A 24,367-nucleotide genomic window follows, 5' to 3' on the forward strand; every position below is an offset into this window, starting at 1 on the left:
GCCAGTCTGCTGGGGCCTGCTGACCGAAGCCATCCTCCGGTGGCCTCTGCCCACGGTCCCCAGGCTGGGCCTCACTCCTCCTGTTTGCCATGTGCCACGGGGCTGACGGTGTTTGCTCCTGCTAAGTAATCTCCGCATCTGGGCTCTGGGTAATGCCGGCTGTGGCCATGGGCTGGGGCTTTTGCTCATGGGAGCCGTGGCTGAAGGGAGGAAGCTCTGGGTCTCCCTCTGGAGAGGTTTGTTGCCGCCCCTCACCCCATGCTGGGTACAGGGCCCTTCCCCTAGGCCTGCAGGGGAGGGACACTCCTGGGTTCCCTGGGACACAGGGCACATGCTCCCAGGCCTGGGACCCAAGAGGGTGGCCTAGGGGACCAGCGGGCAGGGCCAAAGGGCTGAGCTCCCCATAGGAAGGGTCAGGGCTAGGGTTAGGGTAAAAGCATCTTCTATGCCAGCCCTGGCTGGTCTTTTCTCAAACACTGCCTTATGGAACCTCCTTCTTTCAGGTCTGATTGTAGTCACTTGGACACAAGAGGAGGGTGGATGCTCTAGGATAGATCAGGGGACAGAGACAGGCAAGCGGGAATAGGCTAAGAGGAAGGCCTGAGGTGGCACAGCCTCAGCCTACCCAAGCAGTTCCTCTGTGGGGAGGGCAGGAGTGTGAAACCCCCTCACTCCAGCACCCCCCTACCCCCTGCAGCCAGTCCCCCCCAGTCCTCAGCCTCATCCCTTCCACCTGGAGATGCTGAACCAGGCCCCGTGCTTGCGTCAGTTTCCTCCCTCCCCCTCCCAAGGCTTCCCTGCAGACGCTCGGCTCAGCCCTCCGCTCCCCTGAGGCAGGGTCGTTAATGTGCATGTGTGTGCGTGCTGTGCACGTGTGATGGCAGCGGCGGCCCTTTCCAGCCCCTTCTGTGCTAGGCCGGCCTCTGGGGCCACGCCTGGTAAGATAGCACTTCCCAGGGAGGTCAACGTGGCTGGCCTTGTTCGACCCACAAGGACACGGAGGCTCAGGGAAGTGAAGATGCCTGCGGAGGTCCCCAGGCTTCTGCCCTCTGACCCCCAAGGGTGCGGAGGCTCAGGGAAGTTAGGACACCTGCAGAGGACCCTGGGTTGGTGCAGCTGCAAGCACTAGGTGGCTCTCGTGGGGGTGTGAATGGGGTGCGTGTTGCTCCATGTAGCGTGTGTTGTTCTCAGTCAGGCCCAGCACCGCCAGGTCCCTCGAGCTGTCCGCAGGCTGAGACCCTGCACTGTGAGGCTATTGGGGAAGAGGCAAAGGGCATCTGGTGGAAGGTACTCCTCAAGAGTGGGCTCTCTGCCTCCTTCTAACCATCCCCCCATGAAAGTCCAGGATCGTAAGGGGGACCATGCTAAGTCCCTCTGAAGCCCTGCGCTTCCCTGGGGTCTTGCACGTAGTAGGGCCTATGGCTCTGGGCTGGGCTAAGGTGTAGAGTGCTGGTGCCTTCCTCCCCAGCAGCACCCTGAGTGCAGCTACCGCTGAGGCCTTGTCTGCGCTGGGGGCCAGCCTCGCCAGCAGGGGCAGCACAAACAGTAGGGGCTGAAGGAACTAGAAAGAAGCCCCGAAGGGCTCCCAAGGACAGGCAGTGCCGGTGCTTCTCCTTTCGGGAGGGGCCATTGCCTGCACGCCCCCGGACACCATCAGGGAGGGCAGTGTGAACTCCCCTGGGTCCCTCACATGGACATGCTGTTATTGGAGGAGGGCGAAATGGAAACTTCTGCGTGTGACTTTGCCTCCCTGAGTAACCTCCCAGTACTCAGAGCTTCCCACAGCCCAGCCTCCTAATTGCTCGGAGCCTGTGAAAGCCTTTTAGAGCACCTGGGACTTTTCTTTGCTATTTTTTCCCTTCCATTTAAAAGAGAATTAAGTAGGTGTGGACATGCTGCCTGCGGACCTTGGGGTGGGAGTGGGATGGAAGCCTACAGAGGAGGGTGCCCCCGCCCCGGCCACCCCGGCCAGCACGGCCAGCCTCTGGAGGGACCCCGAGGAGGCCCCTCTGCTGCATGTGCAACCTGAAGACCCTACACAGAGCTGGGAGCGTGGAGGAAGGGACTTTATGGGAACCAACCAAAGAGGATGGCTCATTTTGGGGACCCAGATGTCTCACCGGCCAGCTCCCCCCATGATGGGTGGGCTCTAGAGAGACCTGGCCCCAAAGCCTAGATGCAGGGCCCACCCTGGGAACCCTGCCTTGCCTGGCTTCAGGGCTCAGAGGACCCAAGCACAGCCCTGGACCCTCCTCTGCAAGACAGGGGGTGAGAAGGGGCTCCCACAGAGGGCCTGCAAGGAAACATAGACACATGACCCCACTTGGGCTCAGGACTAACAAGCAAGAGGGGGCCAAGTGCTGTCCTAGAAACACCAAGGTCAGCTAGGCGCCATGGCTCATGCCTGTAATCCCAGCACTTTGGGAGACCCAGGTGGGAGGATCGCTTGAGTCCAGGAATTCGAGACCAGCCTGGGCAACATGGCAGAATTCCATCTCTACAGTTTAAAAATCAGCTAGGCATGGTAGCATGCCCCTATAGTCTCAGCTACTCTGGAGGTTGAGGTAGGAGGATCCCTTGAGCCCAGGAGGTTGAGGCTGCAGTGAGCTGTGGTCGTGCCACTGCACTCCAGCCTGGGCAACAGAGTGAGACCCTGTCTCAAAACAAACAAACAAACACCAAGGCCAACGATGTAGTAGTCCATGGTAGCAGGATGGCAGGATGTCAGGATGGCAGGACCATCAGTGCCAACCAGAGGGTCTGCAAGGAGGAGGTGAGGAGGTCCAGGCCAGAGACACGTTGCCATGATTGACCCAGCCTCAGACATACACGTGAGCAGCAGAGACCCGTGCAAACAGCAGGACTGCTGGACGGCTCTGCCACCAATGTCACATGACCCTGGGCAAGTCGCAAGCCCACCTTGAGCCTCAATTTCTTACCCACAGAGATGGGCTGGAATTAGGTGACCTCAACCACCTGAGATTCCACAGCCCCCTCTTCCATGCTGTATTGATATAGAGGCAGAGGCTGGAGAAAGGGCTTTCCCTTCCGGGAGGCGTGTGGACACAGTCCTCACGTTGGCCTTCACCGCCTCCCCTGACTCCCAGGTGTGGCTGTGCCTCCTGTGAGGCTCGGGGTCGAAGGCGAGGAGCTGCCAGTAAATCAGAGGGGACTTTCAGACCGGCTCTGCCAACACCCAGTGCTGTCCGCATGGCTAGAGAGCTGCTGTTGCCGTAACTTAGGGGCTGCCTGAAGGAACCGTCCTCCAAAGGACTGGCCTCCCACCCATCCCGGCACAGTCAAAGGCCCTACAGCTTCGAGTGGAGGCAGGAGGGACCTGCAGACCATTTCAGCCTCTCCGTGCCCTTCCTATAGAGGAAGGGGAGCAACTTCCCGAAGGTCAGGAGTGAGGCTGAGTCTCAAGTTGATTTCCTCCATCCCAGAGGTTCTGCCAAGGGCTCCCCCAGTGTGTCCTGAGAGGCAGGGTCAGGCCTGGGAGAAGCTCGGCCAGGGTGTGCCCAGAGGAAGAGCAGGCGTCACAATGTCAAGGTCGAGTGCTGGGGGTGGAGGCAGGATGGAACCCCAGCTCTGACCAACACCAGATGGGTGACCTTGGAAGGAAACACTGTATTCTTGCCCATAAAATGGGAGGAGACCAAATTCTGCCTCTAAGGGGTAAATGGGGCAGCTGTGTAAAGCTGAGTATGCAATAGGAGTGTGGTCGGCACTGCTGCGGCAGCCGCAGGCAGTGCGCCCTGAGCCCAGGGGAGCTGCAGCAGGCTCCAGCACGTCCTTCTTAGCCCTCAGAGGCCAGAGCGGGCTCCAGCATGTCCTCCTTAGCCCCCAGAGCCCAGGGCAGGTGCCAGGGGGCTCCAGGACATCCTCCTTAGCCAACTCTTCTTCAAACAGGTGGCAAAGGGAAGGTGCACCGGGATGGGGTCACAGGGCTGAGCTCTCCTCTGCTGCTGTTCAGAGGCAGGTGGCTGGCCCATGGCAGAGCCCCCTTCAGTTGTCAGCATTCTAGGCCAGGGCAGTTGCTGCCCACACATTCTAACTCCTCCCAGCCAATGCTGAGGCATGGTACCCAGGGCACAGGAGCAGCCCGCAGGGAGGCAAGAGGTGGCCTGGGTATTTTCCCAGCATCTGTGTGTGCACAAGACTAAAAGGGCTAGGACCTTCCAGTCCCACCCGTCACCTCCTCCCTGCCACTCTTACAAAAGGCGACAGCGTGAGGAAATGGCTGGACCTGCTTTCATATCAGCAAGTTCCCCAGCCCTGTCGCCACCTTTCCCTCTGCTGATGGGAGATATCGCCTCTTCTCCAACCAAATCACCCAGCCGCACAGACCCAGGCAGGCTGGCAACATGACCTACAAAGAGAATTGGCTATGTATTTGGGAAATAAAACTAGAAAGCACTTGATTTCTCACCACTGGAGGCATTTTCAGAAATGTATGCAGCTGCAGCAGCACAACCAACCACAACGGCAAGGAAAGCTGGCATCATGCTGCCCTGTAAGTAATGGCTTTGTACTTTTCCAGGAGGCCCCCAGCATGGAGCCCCTGGGGAACCATTCCAGAGCAGGGCATGATGGCCCCGCATCCACGGCGGCCTGGTACCTGAGCGCAGCCAAGAAGCCATGAACTTCACAGGACCCTTCTGATGCCTCTAAGTGCCACCGGGTTTGGGAGCCACCCTCCACAAGAGACAGGCCCTGGGCTCCATCACACCCTCAACAGGCTTGGATGTGAATTGAGGGGATACCTCCTACCCCCCCACCTAGAACATTTCTCTTATGGTCCATTGGTGCCATGGGAACCACGAGTTAGCTGGACATAGCTGGAAAGGAGGAGGAGGTGGCACCTGGTGATGTCTGGCTGACTTCGTTGGGGTCCTGGGGCCCTGCATATGGATGCAGATAGGCCCTTCATGTGAGGACTGGTGCGGGTCAGTGGAAGATGGGCCCCTCAATGGGAAGAATGGGGGTGGGAATGAAGGCGGGTCTTCCACGGTGAGGATGGGAGTGGATACAGATGGGTGCCTTTTCCTGAGGTCCTGCCTGTGGCCTCTGGGTAGCTGAGGAGGCACAGATGGCTGGGGCTGCAGGGAGCCCTGAGGAGGATGGAGAAGAAGGAGGAGGGTGGGAAGGGTGTCACCCCCTGGGACTGGCAAAGGTCAAGCTGAGAAAAATCTGCCTGAGGCAGAAGGCAGGGGACAGGGCCCACTGGGAACAGGCACCTCTCCCTGCTTCCCAACCCCAATTCGTTGGGAAATATGGTGATTCCTGGTTTGGGTGGAGCCCCACCGAATCAGCTGGCAGGTGGTGGAAACTGCAGTGGACTTTGTTTTAGGCCCTGGAATCATTTGAGCAAGGCACCTTGAGAGGCAGAAGGCTCTCTCCACTGTCGTGGGCGGCAGATGCCCGCCAGAACTGTCCAGGACACAGGACACATACCGGAGACCTAGCCTAGCCCTGGCTCCGCACTCAGCAGCGCGCACCCCCGCACGCACCCACGCCCTCTGGACCTCAGTCTTCCCTTGGTGAAATGGGTGCAGCATGCGTAGCCCACAGGAAGTGCAAGGCAAAGAAAGAACAGCTGTGGATCTGCCTGTAAACCGCAGGGCACGCATCGGAAGCCACAAGGCACTGCCATGGGCCTCATGACAGACGGCACCACCTACCCCTTCGGGGATGGTCCGGGATGAAAGAGGAGGACGTTTTTGGGGGCAATGAGCTAGTGAGGAGCCCCTTGGAAACCTCCGGCAGGTAGCCGAGTAGAGATGCCTGGTCACGCCTCACGTTCACCCAGGAAGCCCTTCCCAACTGCTATCCTGGGACAGTCCCAAAGGTTCTTCTGCATGGAATTGGCATAGCACCTCTCGGGTACAGATGAGAAAACTCAGTCCCCAAGATGCTGAAAGGCTTGCCTGCCACCCCACAGCTTATTAGTGGCGGGGCTGGGACCAGAATCCAGACCTCTGCAGCCCAGTCCAAGGCTTAAGCCCTCAGCCCACATCCCCAGATGCCTGCAATTACTGAGCAATTCCTCAAACCGGCACTGGGCCAAAGGCCTTCTTTATGGTCCCATTGGATCCCCACCCTAGAAGGAGGTATCTGTGCTCCCCATTTTCAGAGAAGGAAGTGAAGGCCCCCAAAGTTAACTCCCCAGTGCCAGGGTCCAGGGGGATTAGAACCCTCCTCTGCCCTACTGGCTAGCTCCTGGCTCTATAGCCCACCGCCTCCCCCTAGGACGTCTCCAGGAACGTAGGGAGGGTCTGGCCTAGAGCCCAGCTGATAGGAGCAGCCAGAAGGACACCCACATGGATTTGTGCCTCCAGAGAGTTTGATAAAACGAAGTCTGCAGGCCCTGCTGGGTGGAGAATCCAGCACTTCCTGTGGTGGCCTGGAACGACCTGGTTCCCTCCTGAGACTGGGAGGCCCACAGACCCACCATGGGGGCAGTTTCCCCTCGAACCTGGGGCCTTCCAAGCTGCGGCCACTGTGTGGCCTCCTCCCCTGCTGGTGACCATCCTCCAGCACTGGGGAAGGCAAACCTCTCCAGCCACAGGGAGGACACTGAGCAGCTGAGTCTTGCGTCTTCCCAGCTGCAAAGCCACAGGGCAGCAGGGCAGGGGAACGATGCTGGGGGTATCCAGGAGAAGCCCCACTGGCCTTGATCCCTGTTCCCCACCCAACTCCCAGGGCTGTTCCTTCACACCCCTCAGCCCAGTGCCCTCCTTTTTTGGGAAACCGCTCCCCGCCCACAGCCATGGCGCAAGCCAGGCCCCTTCAGGCAGCTGGCCACCTGGGGCTCCCTGGGTGCTCCCTGGGCTTTGCTCGGCTCCCTGACTGGTGGGAATTGGGGGGAGGGCCGAGGGGTGAGGGCGGATGTGGGGCTCCAATTCAGGGTGCCCCATGCAGGTAAGAGCTGCAACTATCTCTTTGCAGGGCCCTCACTACAGGGATGTGAAGGTTCCCTGGAGACCATGGAAAAGACGTCCCTCCACTTGGCATAGCTTGGCCTTGGCACCTGTCCCCCACCTCCTGGCCCCACCACTGCTCTTGCCAAGCTCCTGAGCTCAGCTTGCAGTAGAGGAGGTGGCTAGAGTGGAAGTGGGGCTCCCCAGGACGGCCGGCTCCAACTGGGGCTTTTCACCCCAGCTCTCCCCCTCCAGTCCTCCACTTCCCACTGAAACCCCAGCTTCTTCTTGAGGCTTGGATGTAGTACTGCAGCCTCCCCCAACACACACTCATGCACACTCACCCACAGACACTCATGCACACTCACGCCCACTCACACTCACCACATACACTCATGCACACTCACATTCACTCACACCACATGCACTCATGCACACTCACGCCCACTCACACTCATCATACCCTCATGCACACTCACTCACACCCACTCACTCGTCACGTGCACTCATGCACACTCACGCCCACTCACACTCACCACATACACTCATGCACTCTCACATCCACTCTCACCACATGCACTCATGCACATTCACTCACACTCACCACATACACTCATGCACACTCACATTCACTCACACCACATGCACTCATGCACATTCACTCACACTCACCACATACACTCATGCACCCTCACATCCACTCACACTCACCACATGCACTCATGCACACTCACGCCCACTCACACTCACCATACCCTCATGCACACTCACACCCACTCACTCGCCACATGCACTCATGCACACTCACATCCACTCACACTCACTGCATACACTCATGCACACTCACACTCACTCACACTCACCACATGCACTCATGCACATCCACTCACACTCACCACATACACTCATGCACACTCACACCCACTCACACTCACCACATACACTCATGCACACTCACTCACACCCACTCACACCACGTGCACTCATGCACACTCACACTCACCACACTCATACACACTCACACCCACTCACACTCACCACACACTCATGCGCACTCACACCCACTCACACATGCACTCATGCACACTCATGCCCACTCACACCACATACACTCATACACACTCACACCCACCACATACACTCATGCACACTCACGTCCACTCATACCACATACACTCACGCACACACACCCACTACATACACTCATGCACCCTCACATCCACTCACACCACATGCACTCATGCACATCCACTCACACCACATGTGCTCGTGCACATCCACTCATACCACATGTGCTCATGCACACTCACACCCACTCACACTCACCACATACACTCATGCACACTCACACCCACTCACTCACCACATGCACTCGTGCACACTCATGCCCACTCACACTCACCACATACACTCATGCACACTCACACCCACCACACTCATGCACCCTCACATCCACTCACACTCACCGCATGCGCTCATGCACACTCACACCCACTCACACCACATGCACTCATGCACACTCACGCCCACTCACACTCACCACATACACTCATGCACACTCACTCACACCCCCACATACACTCATGCACACTCACTCATACCACATACACTCATGCACACTCACACCCACTCACACTCACCACATACACTCATGCACATTCACTCACACCCACTCACACCACGTGCACTCATGCACACTCACACTCACCACACTCATACACACTCACACCCACTCACACTCACCACATGCACTCATGCACATCCACTCTCACCACATGCACTCATGCACACTCACACCCACTCACACTCACCACACACTCATGCGCACTCACACCCACTCACACATGCACTCATGCACACTCATGCACACTCACACCACATACACTCATACACACTCACACACCCACCACATACACTCATGCACACTCACGTCCACTCATACCACATACATGCACCCACACACCCACTACATACACTCATGCACCCTCACATCCACTCACACCACATGCACTCATGCACATCCACTCACACCACATGTGCTCGTGCACATCCACTCATACCACATGTGCTCATGCACACTCACACCCACTCACACTCACCACATACACTCATGCACACTCACACCCACTCACACCACATGCACTCGTGCACACTCATGCCCACTCACACTCACCACATACACTCATGCACACTCACACCCACCACACTCATGCACCCTCACATCCACTCACACTTACCACATGCACTCATGCACATCCACTCACACCACATGCACTCATGCACATCCACTCACTCACCACACGCACTTATGCACATGCACTCACACTCACCGCATGCACTCATGCACACTCACATCCACTCACCACATGCACTCATGCACACTCACACCCACTCACACCACATGCACTCATGCACACTCACACCCACTCACACTCACCACATACACTCATGCACACTCACTCACACCCACCACATACACTCATATACACTCATGCACACTCACACCCACTTACACTCACCACATACCACATACACTCATGCACACTCACACCCACTCACACTCACCACATACACTCATGAACCCTCACACCCATTCACACTCACCATATATACTCATGCACACTCACACCCACTCATGCACACTCACACTCACTCACACCCACATACACTCATGAACCCTCACACCCATTCACACTCACCATATATACTCATGCACACTCACACCCACTCATGCACACTCACACTCACCCATATACACTCATGAACACTCACACCCACTCACATTCACCACACTCATGTACACTCCCACCTACTCACACCACACACACTCATGCACACTCACACTCACACACTAGACTCAAAATGTATAATGGCCAACCTGCTCACACACATACTCATACACCCACTCATACACACTCACACATTCACACACACACACTCATGCACACATTCATACTGTCACACACCCATTCACTCACACCCACATTCACTCACACACAGTCACAGACATTCACACCCATTCCCACTCACACACACACACACACCCACTGGTTCACTCACACCCACACAATCACACTCTCACACTTTCACTTTCACCCACTCACACACACTCACAGACACGCACACTCACAATCTTCATCCTGTCCCACTTTCACTTTCACAGCACCAACTGCCACCACTTTTTTTCTTTTTTGTTGCTTTTTTTTTGAGACAGAGTCTCACCCTGTCGCCAGGCTGGAGTGCAGTGGCACGATCTCGGCTCACTGCAACCTCCACCTCCCGGTTTCACGCCATTCTCCTGCCTCAGCCTCCCAAGTAGCTGGGACTACAGGCACACGCACCACGCCCAGCTTTTTTTTTTTTTTTTTTTTTTCTGTATTTTCAGTAGAGATGGAATTTCACCATGTTGGCCAGGATGGTCTCTATCTCCTGCCTCAGCCTCTCAAAGTGCTGGGATTGCAGGCGTGAGCCACCGCGCCCGGCCCTTTGTTGTTTTTTAAAGAAATAAACCTGGGCCGTTGTTGCACTGCCGGCCTTCTCTCTCACGACACAACTCACTCATTATTACGTCCTTGTTCAATCTCTGTTCCCCTCCACACTAGGATGTGAGCTCCCTTTGGGGCCAGGGGCCAGCCCCTGGCATTTTGTAGGGACCTGCAGAGCTCTGGCCAACAGCACCCCATGGGCACCTTGTGCTCGCAAGCCAGCACAGCCCCGCGCGGCCTCCGAGCCTGACTCCATCTGCCGGTGCACCCCCACCTTGAACCTGAAGCTCCTGTTGCCTTTAGCCCTTGAAGTCTCCTGGGCTGAGGATGGTAATATTTGCTTAGCATGTTGCTGTTTGCAAAGCACCACCCCAATTATCCTCATTTGATCTCCCTATGAGGACGACATTCTCCTTTCCGCACAGATGAGCACATGGCCTTGGGGGCTGGGCTGGCCTGCCCTGCACACTCAGAACTTGGATTCAGATTCCACCCGACGTTCCCAACTCCTCCTCTCACCGCCGCTGATGGGGCCCTCGACGCCTCCGGAGGAGCCCTTCCAGCGCTGGGTGCCCTGACTTCCAAAAAGCGCTTCCTTAGTTTGAGCAAAATCAGCTTCTTTGTATCCATCCCAGGGTCCCCTTCCAGAGCTGCATGGCACAGGGAGGTTGAGGACGGCCCTCATGACCTCCACAAGCGTCACTGCTCCCTCCCAGAACATTCCCACTTCCTTCCGCTTATTCCCCAAGACCTCGTTTTCCATCCAACTAGCCGTAGGGACAAGAAGCAGGTATTTCTGCTTTGGGTTTTTAGGAAGGGGACCTGGAGGCTTCAGTAAGTCTGTCTGATAACTGCTGATGACAGGGCTCAATCTGCAGCCGAATGTGTGTTACTCGAAACTGAAATCTCTTTTTGAAACACAAACATGAGGGGCAGAGGGAGAAGAAGCACCTCTGACAGGTGTTTCCAGAAGGGTCTGAGCTCGAGGCTCCATCCCTCCCAGGCCTTCCTCCCCTTTGAGCCAGGCTGGGTCTGGGCTGCCCCATGCCTGCTCTCAGGGAGGCCTGTGTTTGTCCAGCAGTGCCAGGGCTGGCAGGCAGTTCAGCCTAGCTTAGGGGTGAAGTGGTGGCAAACCCACTTCATTTCAAATCTGAAACCACCGTCATCAGCCAGTTTTATTATTATCATGAGAGGGTGTGGCTATACGGCTTCTTGGGACCATCCTGCCCACCTCACATGAGAATCTTTTTGCAGAATAAGCTACAAGAGCCAAGAGGTGGGGAGAGAATTCTGGAAACTCCATCTAAGTGCCGGGATACAGCCATACCTGATGACACATCACAAGCCTATCCGTTGCTATGTGTGGATTTACCTATCATTCAATCGTTTATTTTACTTAAGCCAGTATCTTTTATTTGTTGTTTTGTTTTGTTTTGTTTTGCTTTTGAGATGGAGTCTCACTCATTCTGTTACCCAGGCTGGAGGGCAGTGGTGCAATCTCGGCTCACTGCGACCTCTGCCTCCTGAGTTTAAGCAATTCTTCTGCCTCACCCTCCTGAGTAGCTGGAATTACAGGTGCTCGCCACCATACCAGGCTAATTTTTGTATTTTTAGTAAAAACAAGGTTTTACCATGTTGACCAGGCTGGTCTCAAACTCCTGGCCTCAAATGATCTGCCCGCCTCAGCCTCCCAAAGGGCTGGGATTAAAGGCATGAGCCACCATGCCTGCCTGCTTAAGCCAGTTTCAAATGAATTTCTGTTGCTTGCAGCCCAAAGCTCTTGATTGGTGCAGCTTTGCCAGTGGCACCTTAAAGACTGGATTCCTAAGAAAGTCTAAGCTTCTACTAATTATAAAATACTTACAATGATGTATGTCATTTCTATTAACTAATAATATTATTTAAAGCTAAGCCTTCAATTCAGAGTCATAAAAAAGGACTGAGGCCATGTCTACCTGTGTGTTTGGGAACAATTAATCTTAATTAGAAAAGAAAGAAATTAAGTCTATAAGTGCCCCACTTTCTGTGTCCCAGGCACTGTGCCAGGCCTTTCACATACTTCGTTTCATCTTCCCAACAAAGCTGTGAGGCAGCGTTCAGATACCTCTAGCTGCTGTGACAAATAGACCCAAAATGTATACCAGCTTGACAACAACATTCACACCCAGTCAAGGTAGATGTCCCTGGCCAGCAGAAGCTCTCCTCTGTGCAGTGACCACAGAGACCCGGGCTCCTTCCATCCCAGGGTCACCAGCCACGAGGGCCTCAATCTCCCCTGCTTTCAGCTGGGAAAAGCTTGGCAGAGCTTGGAGGGGACCCAGCTATTTCTATAATAACATCCTTGACACAGGAATTGCATGCCTCGCTCCACTTGCCTTCAGTTAGCTGAAGCTCACTCACACTAACTGAAGCTGTTGGGAGGATGGAAAGTGCTCCTGGAGGCCAGGTGTGGTGGCTCACACTGTAATCCCAGTACTTTGGGAGGCAGAGGCAGGCAGATTGCTTGAGTCCAAAAGTTCTAGACCAGCCTGGGCAACATAGTGAGACCTCATCTCTACAAAATAGCAAGAAAATTAGCCGGGTGTGGTGGCATACTCCTGTAGTCCCAGCTACTCCAGAGACTGAGGTGGGAGGATCCCTTGAGCCTGGGAGTTTGAGGCTACAGTGAGCCAAAATTGATCCACTGCACTCCAGCCTGGGCAATAGAGCAAGACCTAGTCTAAAAAAAAAAAAAAAAGGAAGGGGTGCGGAGTGTACCTGGAAAGACAAGGAAATGGAGATCTGGGGAAGAACTTGCAGCCTCTCCTACAGGGAGGGATCATCCACTCTGTGGGTGAATAAGAGGCTCAGGCTGCTAATGGACTAGATCAGGATTTGAACTCAGGACTCTCTGAGCCCAAGTCCCACTCAATTCCCTTCTCTCCATGCTGCCTGAATTGGTAATCGGGACAGGATACCAAATGACTTTCTTTTGATGGAGCTTACAGTCCCTTTCTAGGAACACTCTAAACACTAGAAGAACAATTCCAAATGAAACGGAACAGAATGGGGAGCACCGCAACAGCGAGGGCCCACGTGGCCAGGCAAGTCAGTGGGTGCTGCAGGGAGGAGGGATGGGGGGCACGGCTCCCAGGTGGGGCACAGCAGAAGCACCAAGGCCATTGGGCTCCAGCAATGGCCTTGGCCAGGGCCTGGACGTGGGAATGAGGGTCAGCCTACGGCTGTTGATAATGTAGTCCTTTCTGGGAGCAAACTGAGGGAAGGGAGCTACAGGAGCATCGTGATTGCTGTTGGTGGCTGGGCCTCAGTTTCCCCAGCAAGGCCTCACTTTAATCAGATCATTTAGAAGAGGATGATGAAGGTGGCTCCATTCAGCTTTTGAGGCTGCTGCCAACAAGAGTGAAGACATCCTGAAACGGTGGGTTCCTGGCTTGCTCTGCCCCGATCCTCCAGCCCCCCACTCCCTGTGGAGCCCCCCACCCTCCCCCGTTCACACTTCCCCTCAGGCCCTAGAGGCCCAGTCTCGGAGCTTCTTTGCAGAGCCATCTGAGACAGGGCACCTACAACCCGTACCTCAGTGGCAGCCCGGCCCAGCTCCCCTCCCTGGGGCCTTGGGCTGAGCTCCTCCCTTCTGAGTCCGTGTGTTTCAAAGATAAAAGGCCATGGTTTCAGCCTGGGCAGTCTGAGGTGGCAGCGCTGGTGAGGCCTTGCCGTCTCTCAGCAAAACACGCGCATTTACACCTGGAGACAGATGCTCCGGGTGGGGCGGGGACTCGCCCCAGGTCGCCAAGCACCTTAATAAACACGGTGTATTTGTGCTTCCCAGGAAAGGTGTGCTTGGCCACCCCTCCCTGATGTCAGAGCTTTCCTGGTGCTTTTTATTGACCAAGAAGATAAAGAGCTCAGTTAAATAACCAGGTAAATAACTGGCCTTGGAATCAGGTGCTGGTCTGGGACATAGACCAGCTTTTTCCAATGAAGGAGGAGTCTTCCCCTACTCCCAGACAGCCCCCAGCCCTGCTCTGGGCAGTGAGCAGTGGGCCCGGGCGGGAGTTCCCCACCAATCGTGTCTCCTGGGGCAAACATCTCTACACCGGAGTCCCTCGCCCTGGTCTCAGCCTTGGCTGTGCCTTGAAACCACCAGGGGAATTTAAAATGCCAGCGCACCCGCCTCACTCCCAGGGACTTCGATTTGATTAGTTTGTGGCGGGACCCAGGCACCTGACATAAAGGCCTCCCCGACATTGCAGTGCGAGCCAGGGCCGAACCCGTCTCGCTAAGTGGGGTCCACCACTGCGTGGGATGGTTCCCATTTCCATGGTATAAATACTCCGGCCAAGCGACCGCATTTTAACAACCAGCTTGCACCATTCCTCCCATGGAATTCCAGGCTCTCGGGAGCCATGGAGCTGCCTCTAACTGTCCATCACCCATGAGGCCCCTGGGCGCGACCTCTCCTAGTTGGAACAGAACAGAACAAGAAGGAAGCTTCCAGGCTGTCAAAACAAAAAGTCTCAAAGCCTGTGCCCCACAGCTGAGATCTGATTTTAAATGACCTTTTGGAAGAGGAGACAGAACAGAAACGCTTCCTGCAAATGGAAGATGAGGGGACAAACCACAGTATGGGGTCATTCAATTAAGGGGCAAGAAGTGCTCAGCTCCAAGGCAAAGGACAGGCTTCCTGCAGCCGGTGAGGAGCCAGGCAGTGACTCAGAGCGAGGGCCTCTAAGAAGGCAAGCTCTAAGGGGAGGGATCCTGGGAGACACAAGAGTGAATCCTGGACGACACTAAGTGCCTCTGTTCTCACAGGGTAGCAGGGCGCGGGGGCAGATTCCCGGCCTGTGTGCGCCTTGCCCTCAGCATTTTCCCTCCCCCATAGATAGGCAAGCAGCTCTTAATGGGTTTTCTATTGAAATCTGTGGCCTTGACGGGCCAGAGGTCTCTGTCCTGCAGGCAGGAGGAAGTGTACAGGGGCTGCCTGGGGTCGGGCCATGCTGTTTAGGAACCTTGACCTTGGAGTCCTGCTCCAACCCTGTGAAAGGGGTGTCCAGGGCCAGGGATGTGCCTCTGGGATCAAGTTTTTGCTGGTCTGGAACAAAAGGAGGACAATATCTGTGGGGTGAGTCTTTTCTAAAGCAAATATGTCAGTAAATAACTGACCTTTGCACTCAGATGTATAACTACATCCATTTTTTTAAAGTGGTAAGATCTCACTCTGTTGTCCAGTCTGGAGTGCAGTAGCATGACGGCATGATCACAGCTCACTGAGGACTTGACCCCCATGCTCAAGCAATCCTCCCACCTCAGCCTCCAGAGTAGGCGGGACTGTAGAAGCATGCCACTATGCCCGGCTACTTTTTTAAAATTTTTGGTAGAGACAGGGTCTTTCTATATTGCCCTGGCTGGTCTCAAGCTCCTGGGCTCAAGCGATCCTCCTGCCTTGGCCTCCCAAAATGCTGGGATTACAACCATGAGTCACTGCACCCGGCACATCCATTCTTTTATGAAGTGATGGGGAGAACGGATGGTGGGTCCTTATTTTTTTAAATTTCCTCCCCTGGTATGAAGGCAACTTAGCAACCCTCCGTGGCTTCTCCTCTGGCTTTGGGAAGAGGAGAGGCTACAAGAAAAGAGGCTTCAGCCCCACTGTTCCAGTTCTAGGCATGTCTGACTGCAACCATCTGAGGTCCCAGGCTAGGCCCTTCCAGCTGGGTGTGTCCCAAATTCCTGTCCACAGAAGCCGTGAGAGCGAATAAAATCTTGGTGCTTTAAGCCACTGTGTTTGTGGTGATTTCTTACAGCGGTGGGTAACTGGAACACCTCGTCTGCTGTGACTCGTGGAACACTGGCAGAAATCCCAAGGCAGGCAACAGAGAGACCTGGAGAGCCTGGCGAGCCCTGGCTGGGTTGGGTCCCGCTAATAAAGTGGGGTCAGAGCTCCATGCACTGTGGGGGCCGCTGCGGCTGCCAGGACTCCCCGTCAGGGTGCCACGGCCAAGGTGAGGTGGATCAGGAGAGGACCCATAAGTCCTCACTGGGCATCAGGCCAAGAGCTAAGGGCAGGTGACGGAGATGGGGAGAGGTGTCCTCTTGTAGCCCCAGCTCACCCTGCAAAGGGAGGCGAATGGCCATGGCCTGAATTTGACTTGTGAAACCAGAGGCAGTCACTGGACTCCGAAGCCCTAGAAAAGCTCAGGGAGCTAACAAGATTTTAATATTTCAAAAGCTTCCAGGTCACAGCTGAAATGCTGCTTAAGAGGCTTGCAAAGTTCAGGGCCATAACCAACTCAGCTGTGTACTCTAGAGGCTCAGAACGCAGAGGATTCAGGCTGGGGAACAGCCACCCAGGCTTCTAGTGACTCCTGGACCTTCACATGTTGGGAATGTCTTGGGGAGTGACACAAAGTCAGGCAAGCATGTGCTGGGGTCTTGGTACATCTGCATCCTTGCACAGGACAGAGTGGTGAGTCCCACTGAAAGCACAAAACCAAGACCCGGGTCAGCAGGGGTGTTGGGAGGCAGGCTCCGGGTGCAAAGGGCCTGTGGCCTCAGCCCAGCACCTCCCAGCCAGGACATTGGAGCTGGGACAGGGGATAAAGGGAGGACTTGGCCTCAGAACAAAGCAGCCACCAGCAACTGCAGTCAGGGGGGCTGGAGAGAGGGGAGAGGAGTGAGAGAGGCCGTGGCCTCTGAGCCTTGGCTAGTCTGCCTGGGGGGCAAGGGAACCTTGAATGGAGGGAGCTTGCTGCCTGATGGCTCCTGGGGCGGAGGGGGTTAACCCAGCCTGGCGCCGCAGGTGCAGGGAGGCCTGCTTAATGAACATCTGAACCTCTCTTGGGGTCACACCCTCCCTCCTTTGAAAGCATTCCTGTGCTTCGGGCTCCGCGCTGCCGCTGCTGCTGGGAGGACATTGTTTCCAATTCAAAGGGAAGGTGTCATTAGCGCTCTGTGATGACAGCCCAGCCTCAGGAGAGGGCAGGGGAGCAGGCTGGTGTTATTACTCCTTCCTTAATGGGCCAAGGCTGACTCTGGGGCGTTCATGACCTAGAGTGGGCAGTCCTCTCCCTCCCTCACCCGCCCCGCTTCCCCACTTAGCACTCCCAGCTGCATGTCCCGGTGGCCAGGTCACGCTGAGCTTACAGGGTGTGTAAGTTCCCTGTGACTCTGCCTTAACAGAGTTCCACAGACTGGGTGGCTTCAAACAACAGAGATGGGGCCGGGCACGGTGGCTCACGCCTGTCATCCCAGCACTTTGGGAGGCCAAGGCGGGCAGATCTCTTGAGGTCAGGAGTTTGAGGCAAGCCTGTCTCTACTAAAAGTATAAAAATTAGCTGGGTGTGATGGTGGGCACCTGTAGTCCCAGCTACTCAGGAGGCTGAGGCAGGAGAATCGCTTGAACCCAGGAGGTAGAGGCTGCAGCGAGCTGAGATCATGCCATCGCACGCCAGCCTGGGCGACAGAGCGAGACTCTGTCTCAAAAACAACAGCTGCAGCAGAGATGCACTGTCTCCTCGTTCTGGAAGCTACAAGTCCACACTCAAGCTGTCAGCAGGGCTCATCTCCCTCCAAAGCCTCTGGGGCTGGGGGAGAGTGGAGTCCTTCCTTGCTTCTTCCAGCTTCTGGTAGCCCCAGGTACTCCTTGCCTTGTGGCCACGCCACTCCAACCTCTGTTGTCACTTGACAGTCTCACTGGTGGTCTCTTCTCCTCTCTCACAAGGACAGCAGTCGTTGGATTCAGGGGCCAACCTACTCCAGGGTGACCTCATCTTAACTGGATTTCATCTGTGAAGAACTCCATTTCCAAACAAGGTCACAGGGGTTTAAGACTTTGAATATCTTTCTGGGGGACCCAGTTCAGCCCATGGCAGAGAGTTAGGGAGACCTGGGTCCCAGGGACATCCTGAGGCTCCTGGACAAGGCACCTGGCCCTCTGGTCCTCATCCCCTCTGCCCCGCCTCCAGGCTGAGGACAGCAATCTCTCTCCTGCTCTCTCCTGGAACGCCGTGAGGGTCAGAGATGACAATGTCCCTCTAATCCACAGGGGGACATGAAAGGAGGCGGAGGACCAGTGGAGTCTGAGCCCCTGGTTCTTGGCAGCAGGATGGAGTTTGAGGCAAGGAGGTGATGGCTACCAAGGGCGTTTGGCCAAAGCATCCCTATTCACATGCCAGGGAGGATGGGGAGAGTGATACCTTCCTGCTGCCTGACTGCTGAGCATGGAAAGGCCTGATGATCCTGAGGGCCCAGCACAGCACCTATCCCAGGATGCTGCGAAAGGTAACCGTGCCCATTCTCTCCCCTCCTGGTGGGTTGGGACGATCTTCCCTGATGATGCCCCCTCACTCAGGGCCTCCATCACCCCCGGTGCCCCTTTCACCTGCCAGGTCAGTCGTCAAAGGATGATTTCTTCCTCGCAGGCCCTGGGGCCGTGATGGCTACCAAGGGCATTTGGCCAAAGCATCCCTATTCACATGCCAGGCCCCTGGGAGGCAAGTGGGGCCAGGACCACCTTCATCCAATGCTTCCCCACTCGATTCCGGTTTCCTGTGAAACAGAACATCGTATTCAAAGACCTGAGAATAAATTATTACCACCACTAAATATTATATTTAAAAGAGCAATTTATAATTTAGAAGAGGGTTTAAAGAAGTTAAAATCTCGAGTGTATTTTTAGCTGGAACACTTTTGGTTGCTAATGACAGGAACCCAGTTCCATCTAGTGTAAGCAGAAAAGGGAGTTTATTGGCTAGTAACACCAGGGAGTCCATGGAGGGTGGGGGATGCAGACACCGCAGGATGTGGGGGCTCAAGGGACGTCCTGAGGCTGGACTCTCTCCGGCCGCTCTCCTGGCCATTGCTTTCCTCCTTTAGCAAGGCACACACGGCTGCAAAGGCCTCTGCACTACAGCCTCACACTCCGCCACCTCCACAACCCTGGCGGAGAATATGCCTGTCCCCAGAAGCCCCCGCCACGGAGAGGGCTCTCTGGCTTGGATCTCTCCTGTCCTTGACCCAGGGAGTGTGGGCTCTAGTTGGTTCCATGCCACCTCTGGAATCAAGGGCCAAAGGTCTCAGGTGAGGGGGAGTGAGGCTGCCCTGAGCAGAACATACAGGCATCGAGCAGGTGAGGGATGGTTCCCCAAAAGAGGGACAGGGATTCTGGGATGGTTAAACTGCAGAAGCCCGCTTTCCCTGGGCACTTTACTCCTGAGCCCCCAGCAGCCCCTCACTACTCACTCTCACCCTAGAACCTTCTCAGGCTTGAGTCAAATGCCACGCTCTTATTAGTCATATGCAACCTCCTTCTTGGAAGCCAAAGGTGTTACCGGAAAGGGGTCCCAATCCAGACCCCAAGAGAGAGTTCTTGGATCTCGCGCAAGAAAGAATTCGAAGTAAGTCCATAAAGTGAAAGCAAGTTTATTAAGAAAGCAAAGGAATAAAAAATGGCTACTCCATAGGTAGGGCAGCCTGAGGGCCACCGGTTGCCCTTTTTTTTTTTTTTTTTGGTTATTTCTTGATGATATGCTAAACAAGGGGTGGATTATTCATGACTTTTTCTTCTTTTAGACAATATAGGGTAATTTCCTGACATTGCCACGGCATCTGTAAGCTGTCATGGCGCTGGTGGGAGTGTAGCAGTGAGGATGACCAGAAGTCACTCTCATCGCCATCTTGGTTTTGGTGGGTCTTGGCCGGCTTCTTTACCGCAACCTGTTTTATCAGCAAGGTCTTTATGACCTGTATCTTGTGCTGACGTCGTGTCTCATTCCGTGTCTAAGAATGCCTTAACCTCCTGGGAATGCAGCCCAGTAGGTCTCAGTCTTATTTTACCCAGCCCCTATTCAAGATGGAGTCGCTCTGGTTCAAACGCCTCTGACAAAGGGAGTAATGAAATGACTCCAGGTCACCGTGGACTCTGCAAATGAGGTTATCAGCCCTGCTGACCCCAGCCCTGGAGCACAGCGAGGACCAGGCCCAGTGTCTAGTCGACAGCCACGTGTTAATGCTTCTTCTGGCCTCTTCCCAATGAGTGTCAATCAGTGTTTCCACCATTCACTCTGCGTGGCTCCCCTCTGTGACATCAGCTGCTGTGGGAAACTTGCTTGATTGTATCTCAGAGGAAATCACTGGTTTTTGTTCCTTTATAACGAATGTGAATTGGCCCATCACCCTGGCCTGATGCCTGCGCCCCACCCCCATTTCCCTGTGTTCAAGGCTGACCCCCAGCTTTGGAACTTGTCCTGAAGCAGGTGCAGTGAATTAGCTGGAGGTCAGTTGCAGCCATGCCACCTTTGACCCTTTCTCCTATCCAATAGCTCCTCCCAGTTCGTGCCCTCCCGTTCTTCTCACCATGCCCAGGAGGCCAATTGGGAAGGCTTTGTCACACCTGTTTTATGGAGGACAAAAGGCTTATCAAGTCACAAAATCCATAATTCCCATGCATGGGGTGAACTCTGTGATGGAATCAGTCACACCGGTGTTAGAGTGTCTGTACCGGTGGCCATTTGGGTGATGCACTTCTTGACTGTCTCCAAGCCTTCCCTGGAAAATAAGGATAACCCATGAACCTCTGGGATGGCTGTGAAGGTGAAATGAGATCAACCAGGAATAGGGGATGTTAACTGTAAAGGACTGTGCGCCTCAAATGAGATAACCAGGAATAGGAGGTGTCAACTGTAAAGGGCTGTGCACCTCAAAGGAGTCATTGCCATCTTCATCATCATCACCCTCATTAACCACCTCTCCTCTGGGTGGGGGGGTGACACCTAGCCACCATCCCGACAGCTGAGCAGGGGTCTGGGGAGAAGGAACCCGCCGCAGGGACACGATTCACCTGGCGCTGACGGCTAAATTCCTGCAGGAGAAAGAAAACGGCAGGAAGTGTGACCCCTGCCAAGGCAGCTCACAGAGTCGGCCCTTGCAGCTGCTCTGAGTTCAAGAAAATAAGTGCTTCAGGGCATCTCGCAGCCGGAGCAAAACACAGTCATTACAGGGAAATGATAGACGCCGGCTGATTGAGTGAATTTTTTCCAGCCAAACCTGAAATTACTTGCGCTGTTGATAAGGGCCTAATGGGAAAGGCACAAACCCCCCGCAGGGAGCCCCTGCTCGCCCTTGATGTCAGCTGGCCTCTGAGGCCTGGGGAGACCTCCCACCCCCACCCCCGCCAACCCTTCTTCCTCACCTGCAGTGGTGCTGAAACCCGTCGGGCACCCACAGCTGGCTGTCTCCCAGGGTCCCACAGAGAGCAGGTGCAGCCAGCGCTTGCTAGTTTATGAATGAGTTAACCAGTCCTCACCACAAGTATTTTATTACTAGAACCTGTCGCCGCCATCCCCCCACCCCCAGAGGAATTGGCTGCAGCCTCATTGTGCAGATTTGGGGCTCCAGAATCCCACCTGAACACTGTTTTGTCATCGCCAGGATATACATAAAATTTACCATTTAAATCATTTTTCAGTGTACAGGTCAGTGGCATTAAGTCCACTCACATTGTTGTGCAGCCATCACCACCATCCATCCACAGAACTGATTCATCTTCCCAAACCGAAACACTCTCCCCTTAAACAACAACTCCCTACCCCGCCTCCAGCCCCAACACCCAGCATTCTGCCTTTATCACTGTGGATTTTACTACTCTAGGCACTTCACAGAAGTGGAATCACACAGCACTTGTCTGTTTGTGACTGCTGTATTTCACTTAGCATAATGTCTTCAAGGTTCATCCATGTGCTGGCATACGTCAGAATTCCCTCCCCTTCTAATAAGGCTGAATAATATTCCACTGTATGGAGAGACCACATCACCTTGTTTTATCCATTCATCACTAATGGACAGTTGAGTTGTTTCCACCTTTGACTATTGTGAATAATGCTACTATACACACAGCTGTGCAAAAATGTGCTTGAGTCCCTGTCTTCAATTCTTTCACGTATACGCGAAAGAGAAATTGCTGGATCATATGAGAATTCCGTGATGCTCTGATAATCCTGCGATGAATCTTTTGAGGACCTCCTAGACTGTTTTCTGCAGCAGCTGCTCCATTTTACATTCCCACCAATGGTGCACAAGGGTTCCAACCTCTCCACGTCCTCACAGACCCTCTTTATTTTCTGATTTGGGGTAATAGCCATTCTGGTGGGTGTAAAGTGGTGTCGCACCGTGGTCGTGTGTTATATTTAAGAACCCACCCACGTGCCTGTCTCCCATCGGACCACAATGCCAGAACAAGACCCCTCAGCCCCAGCACGTTGGCGGCCCACAGGGCTGGAAGTTTGTGGGGATGGCGCCCGGTCCATGCCGACTCTGCCTGCCTCCTGCCATCACCTCTCTCCCTCCAGCCTCTCGTCCCCGCTGCAGACGCCGCTTCCTTCCCCAGTGTTTCCACGGGGGTAGCCTGGCATCCGCCCTGCTCCTCGTGCAGGCCACAATTTGCTCTTCAAATTGCCAAACTGTTTACCAACAGCAGAATCTCCTTTACATCCTGCTGATCTGCAAAACCAGTCATTATCCAAGTCTGGCTGCCTCAGCCTCTGTGGTAACAACAGCTTAATAGGAAAATCAGCACAAATGGCTCAGAGGCCTTAATTTCTCTTCTCTGTTGAACCCCACACCCTGCTACAGCTAGCCTCAGTTAGCCTCAGCTGTGATCAAGATTCAAAGAGAAGGCCGGGCATGGTGGCTCACGCCTGTAATCCTAGCACTTTGGGAGGCCAAGGTGGGTGGATCACGAGATCAGGAGATCGAGACCATCCTGGCTAACACAGTGAAACCCCATCTCTACTAAAAATACAAAAAATTAGCTAGGTATGGTGGCGGGTGCCTATAATTCCAGCTACTCGGGAGGCTGAGGCAGGAGAATGGCATGAACCCGGGAAGCCGAGCTTGCAGTGAGCCGAGATCGTGCCACTGCACTCCAGCCTGGGCTATGGAGTGAGACTCCATCTCAAAAAAAAAAAAAAAAATTCAAAGAGAAAAGGCTTGCCTCCCTCCAAGGAGGACAGGGTTCACCTCTAAAGGAAAATGCAGCACATCGCTTGGTGCCAAGCCTGTCCTGCAGACAGAGGCGAGGCCACCTGAAGGATGGCACCCCTAAGGACTGATCGGGCCTCTGGTGTGCTCGGCTGGTGGGAGGCAGCAGGCAGTGTGATCACAGCTCCAGACAGACAGACTGGGATCTGATTTTGTCCCTGCCACTTCCTAGCTGTGTAAGTTGCTTGGCCTCTCTGGGCTTCAATTTCTTCACCGGTGAAACAGACAGCAATAGTGTCTTGTCTGTAACATGCAGCAGTAGCGTGTTACTATCATAGAATACCTGAGATGATAACTCATCTTTAATAAACGGAAATTTATTTTCTCACAGTTCTGGGGCTTGGGAAGTTCAAGGCCTTCCCAACCCCAACACCCAACCTCTAGCCAGGGCCTTCTTGCTGCATCAGCACACGGCAGAAAGGCAAAGAGGGACAGAAGGAAGCTGAACTTGGCCTTTTATAATGGCATTAATCCCATCCCTGCAGGCAGAGCCCTCGTGGCCTAATCACCGCTTAAAGGCCCCACATCTTAATACTGCTACAAGGGCAATTAAATTTCAACATGAGTTTTGGAGGCGACAAACATTCAAACCATAGCAAACAGCGTCTCTCTCCGAGGGTCTGTGAGGTCTCATGGCAGAGACAATCCACAACAGGCTTCTCCAGAGTCTAACACGCTGCATGCAATAAGGAGACAGGTGTTTCTAGGTTTGCTGCATGCAATAAGGAGACAGGTGTTTCTAGGTTTGCTGCATGCAATAAGGAGACAGGTGTTTCTAGGTTTGCTGCATGCAATAAGGAGACAGGTGTTTCTAGGTTTGCTGCATGCAATAAGGAGACAGGTGTTTCTAGGTTTGCTGCATGCAATAAGGAGACAGGTGTTTCTAGGTTTGAATCCCAGCTCTACCACTTACTACCTCTAGGGCATTGA

General features: G+C 54.5%; 1 protein-coding gene across 1 annotated transcript; it reads left to right on the forward strand.

Moving 5' to 3' along the window:
• Positions 1-6,950: 6,950 nt before the first annotated feature.
• Positions 6,951-10,290, forward strand: LOC126933788 (histidine-rich glycoprotein-like). Its single transcript, XM_050753938.1, has 2 exons — positions 6,951-8,278; positions 9,440-10,290. Exons 1-2 carry the CDS (start codon positions 7,253-7,255, stop codon positions 9,593-9,595), a joined length of 1,182 nt encoding a protein of 393 aa, XP_050609895.1. The 5' UTR covers positions 6,951-7,252; the 3' UTR covers positions 9,596-10,290.
• Positions 10,291-24,367: the final 14,077 nt, after the last annotated feature.

This window comes from Macaca thibetana, chromosome 13 (assembly GCF_024542745.1).
Source record: "Macaca thibetana thibetana isolate TM-01 chromosome 13, ASM2454274v1, whole genome shotgun sequence".
NCBI classification, from domain to species: Eukaryota; Metazoa; Chordata; class Mammalia; order Primates; family Cercopithecidae; genus Macaca; species Macaca thibetana.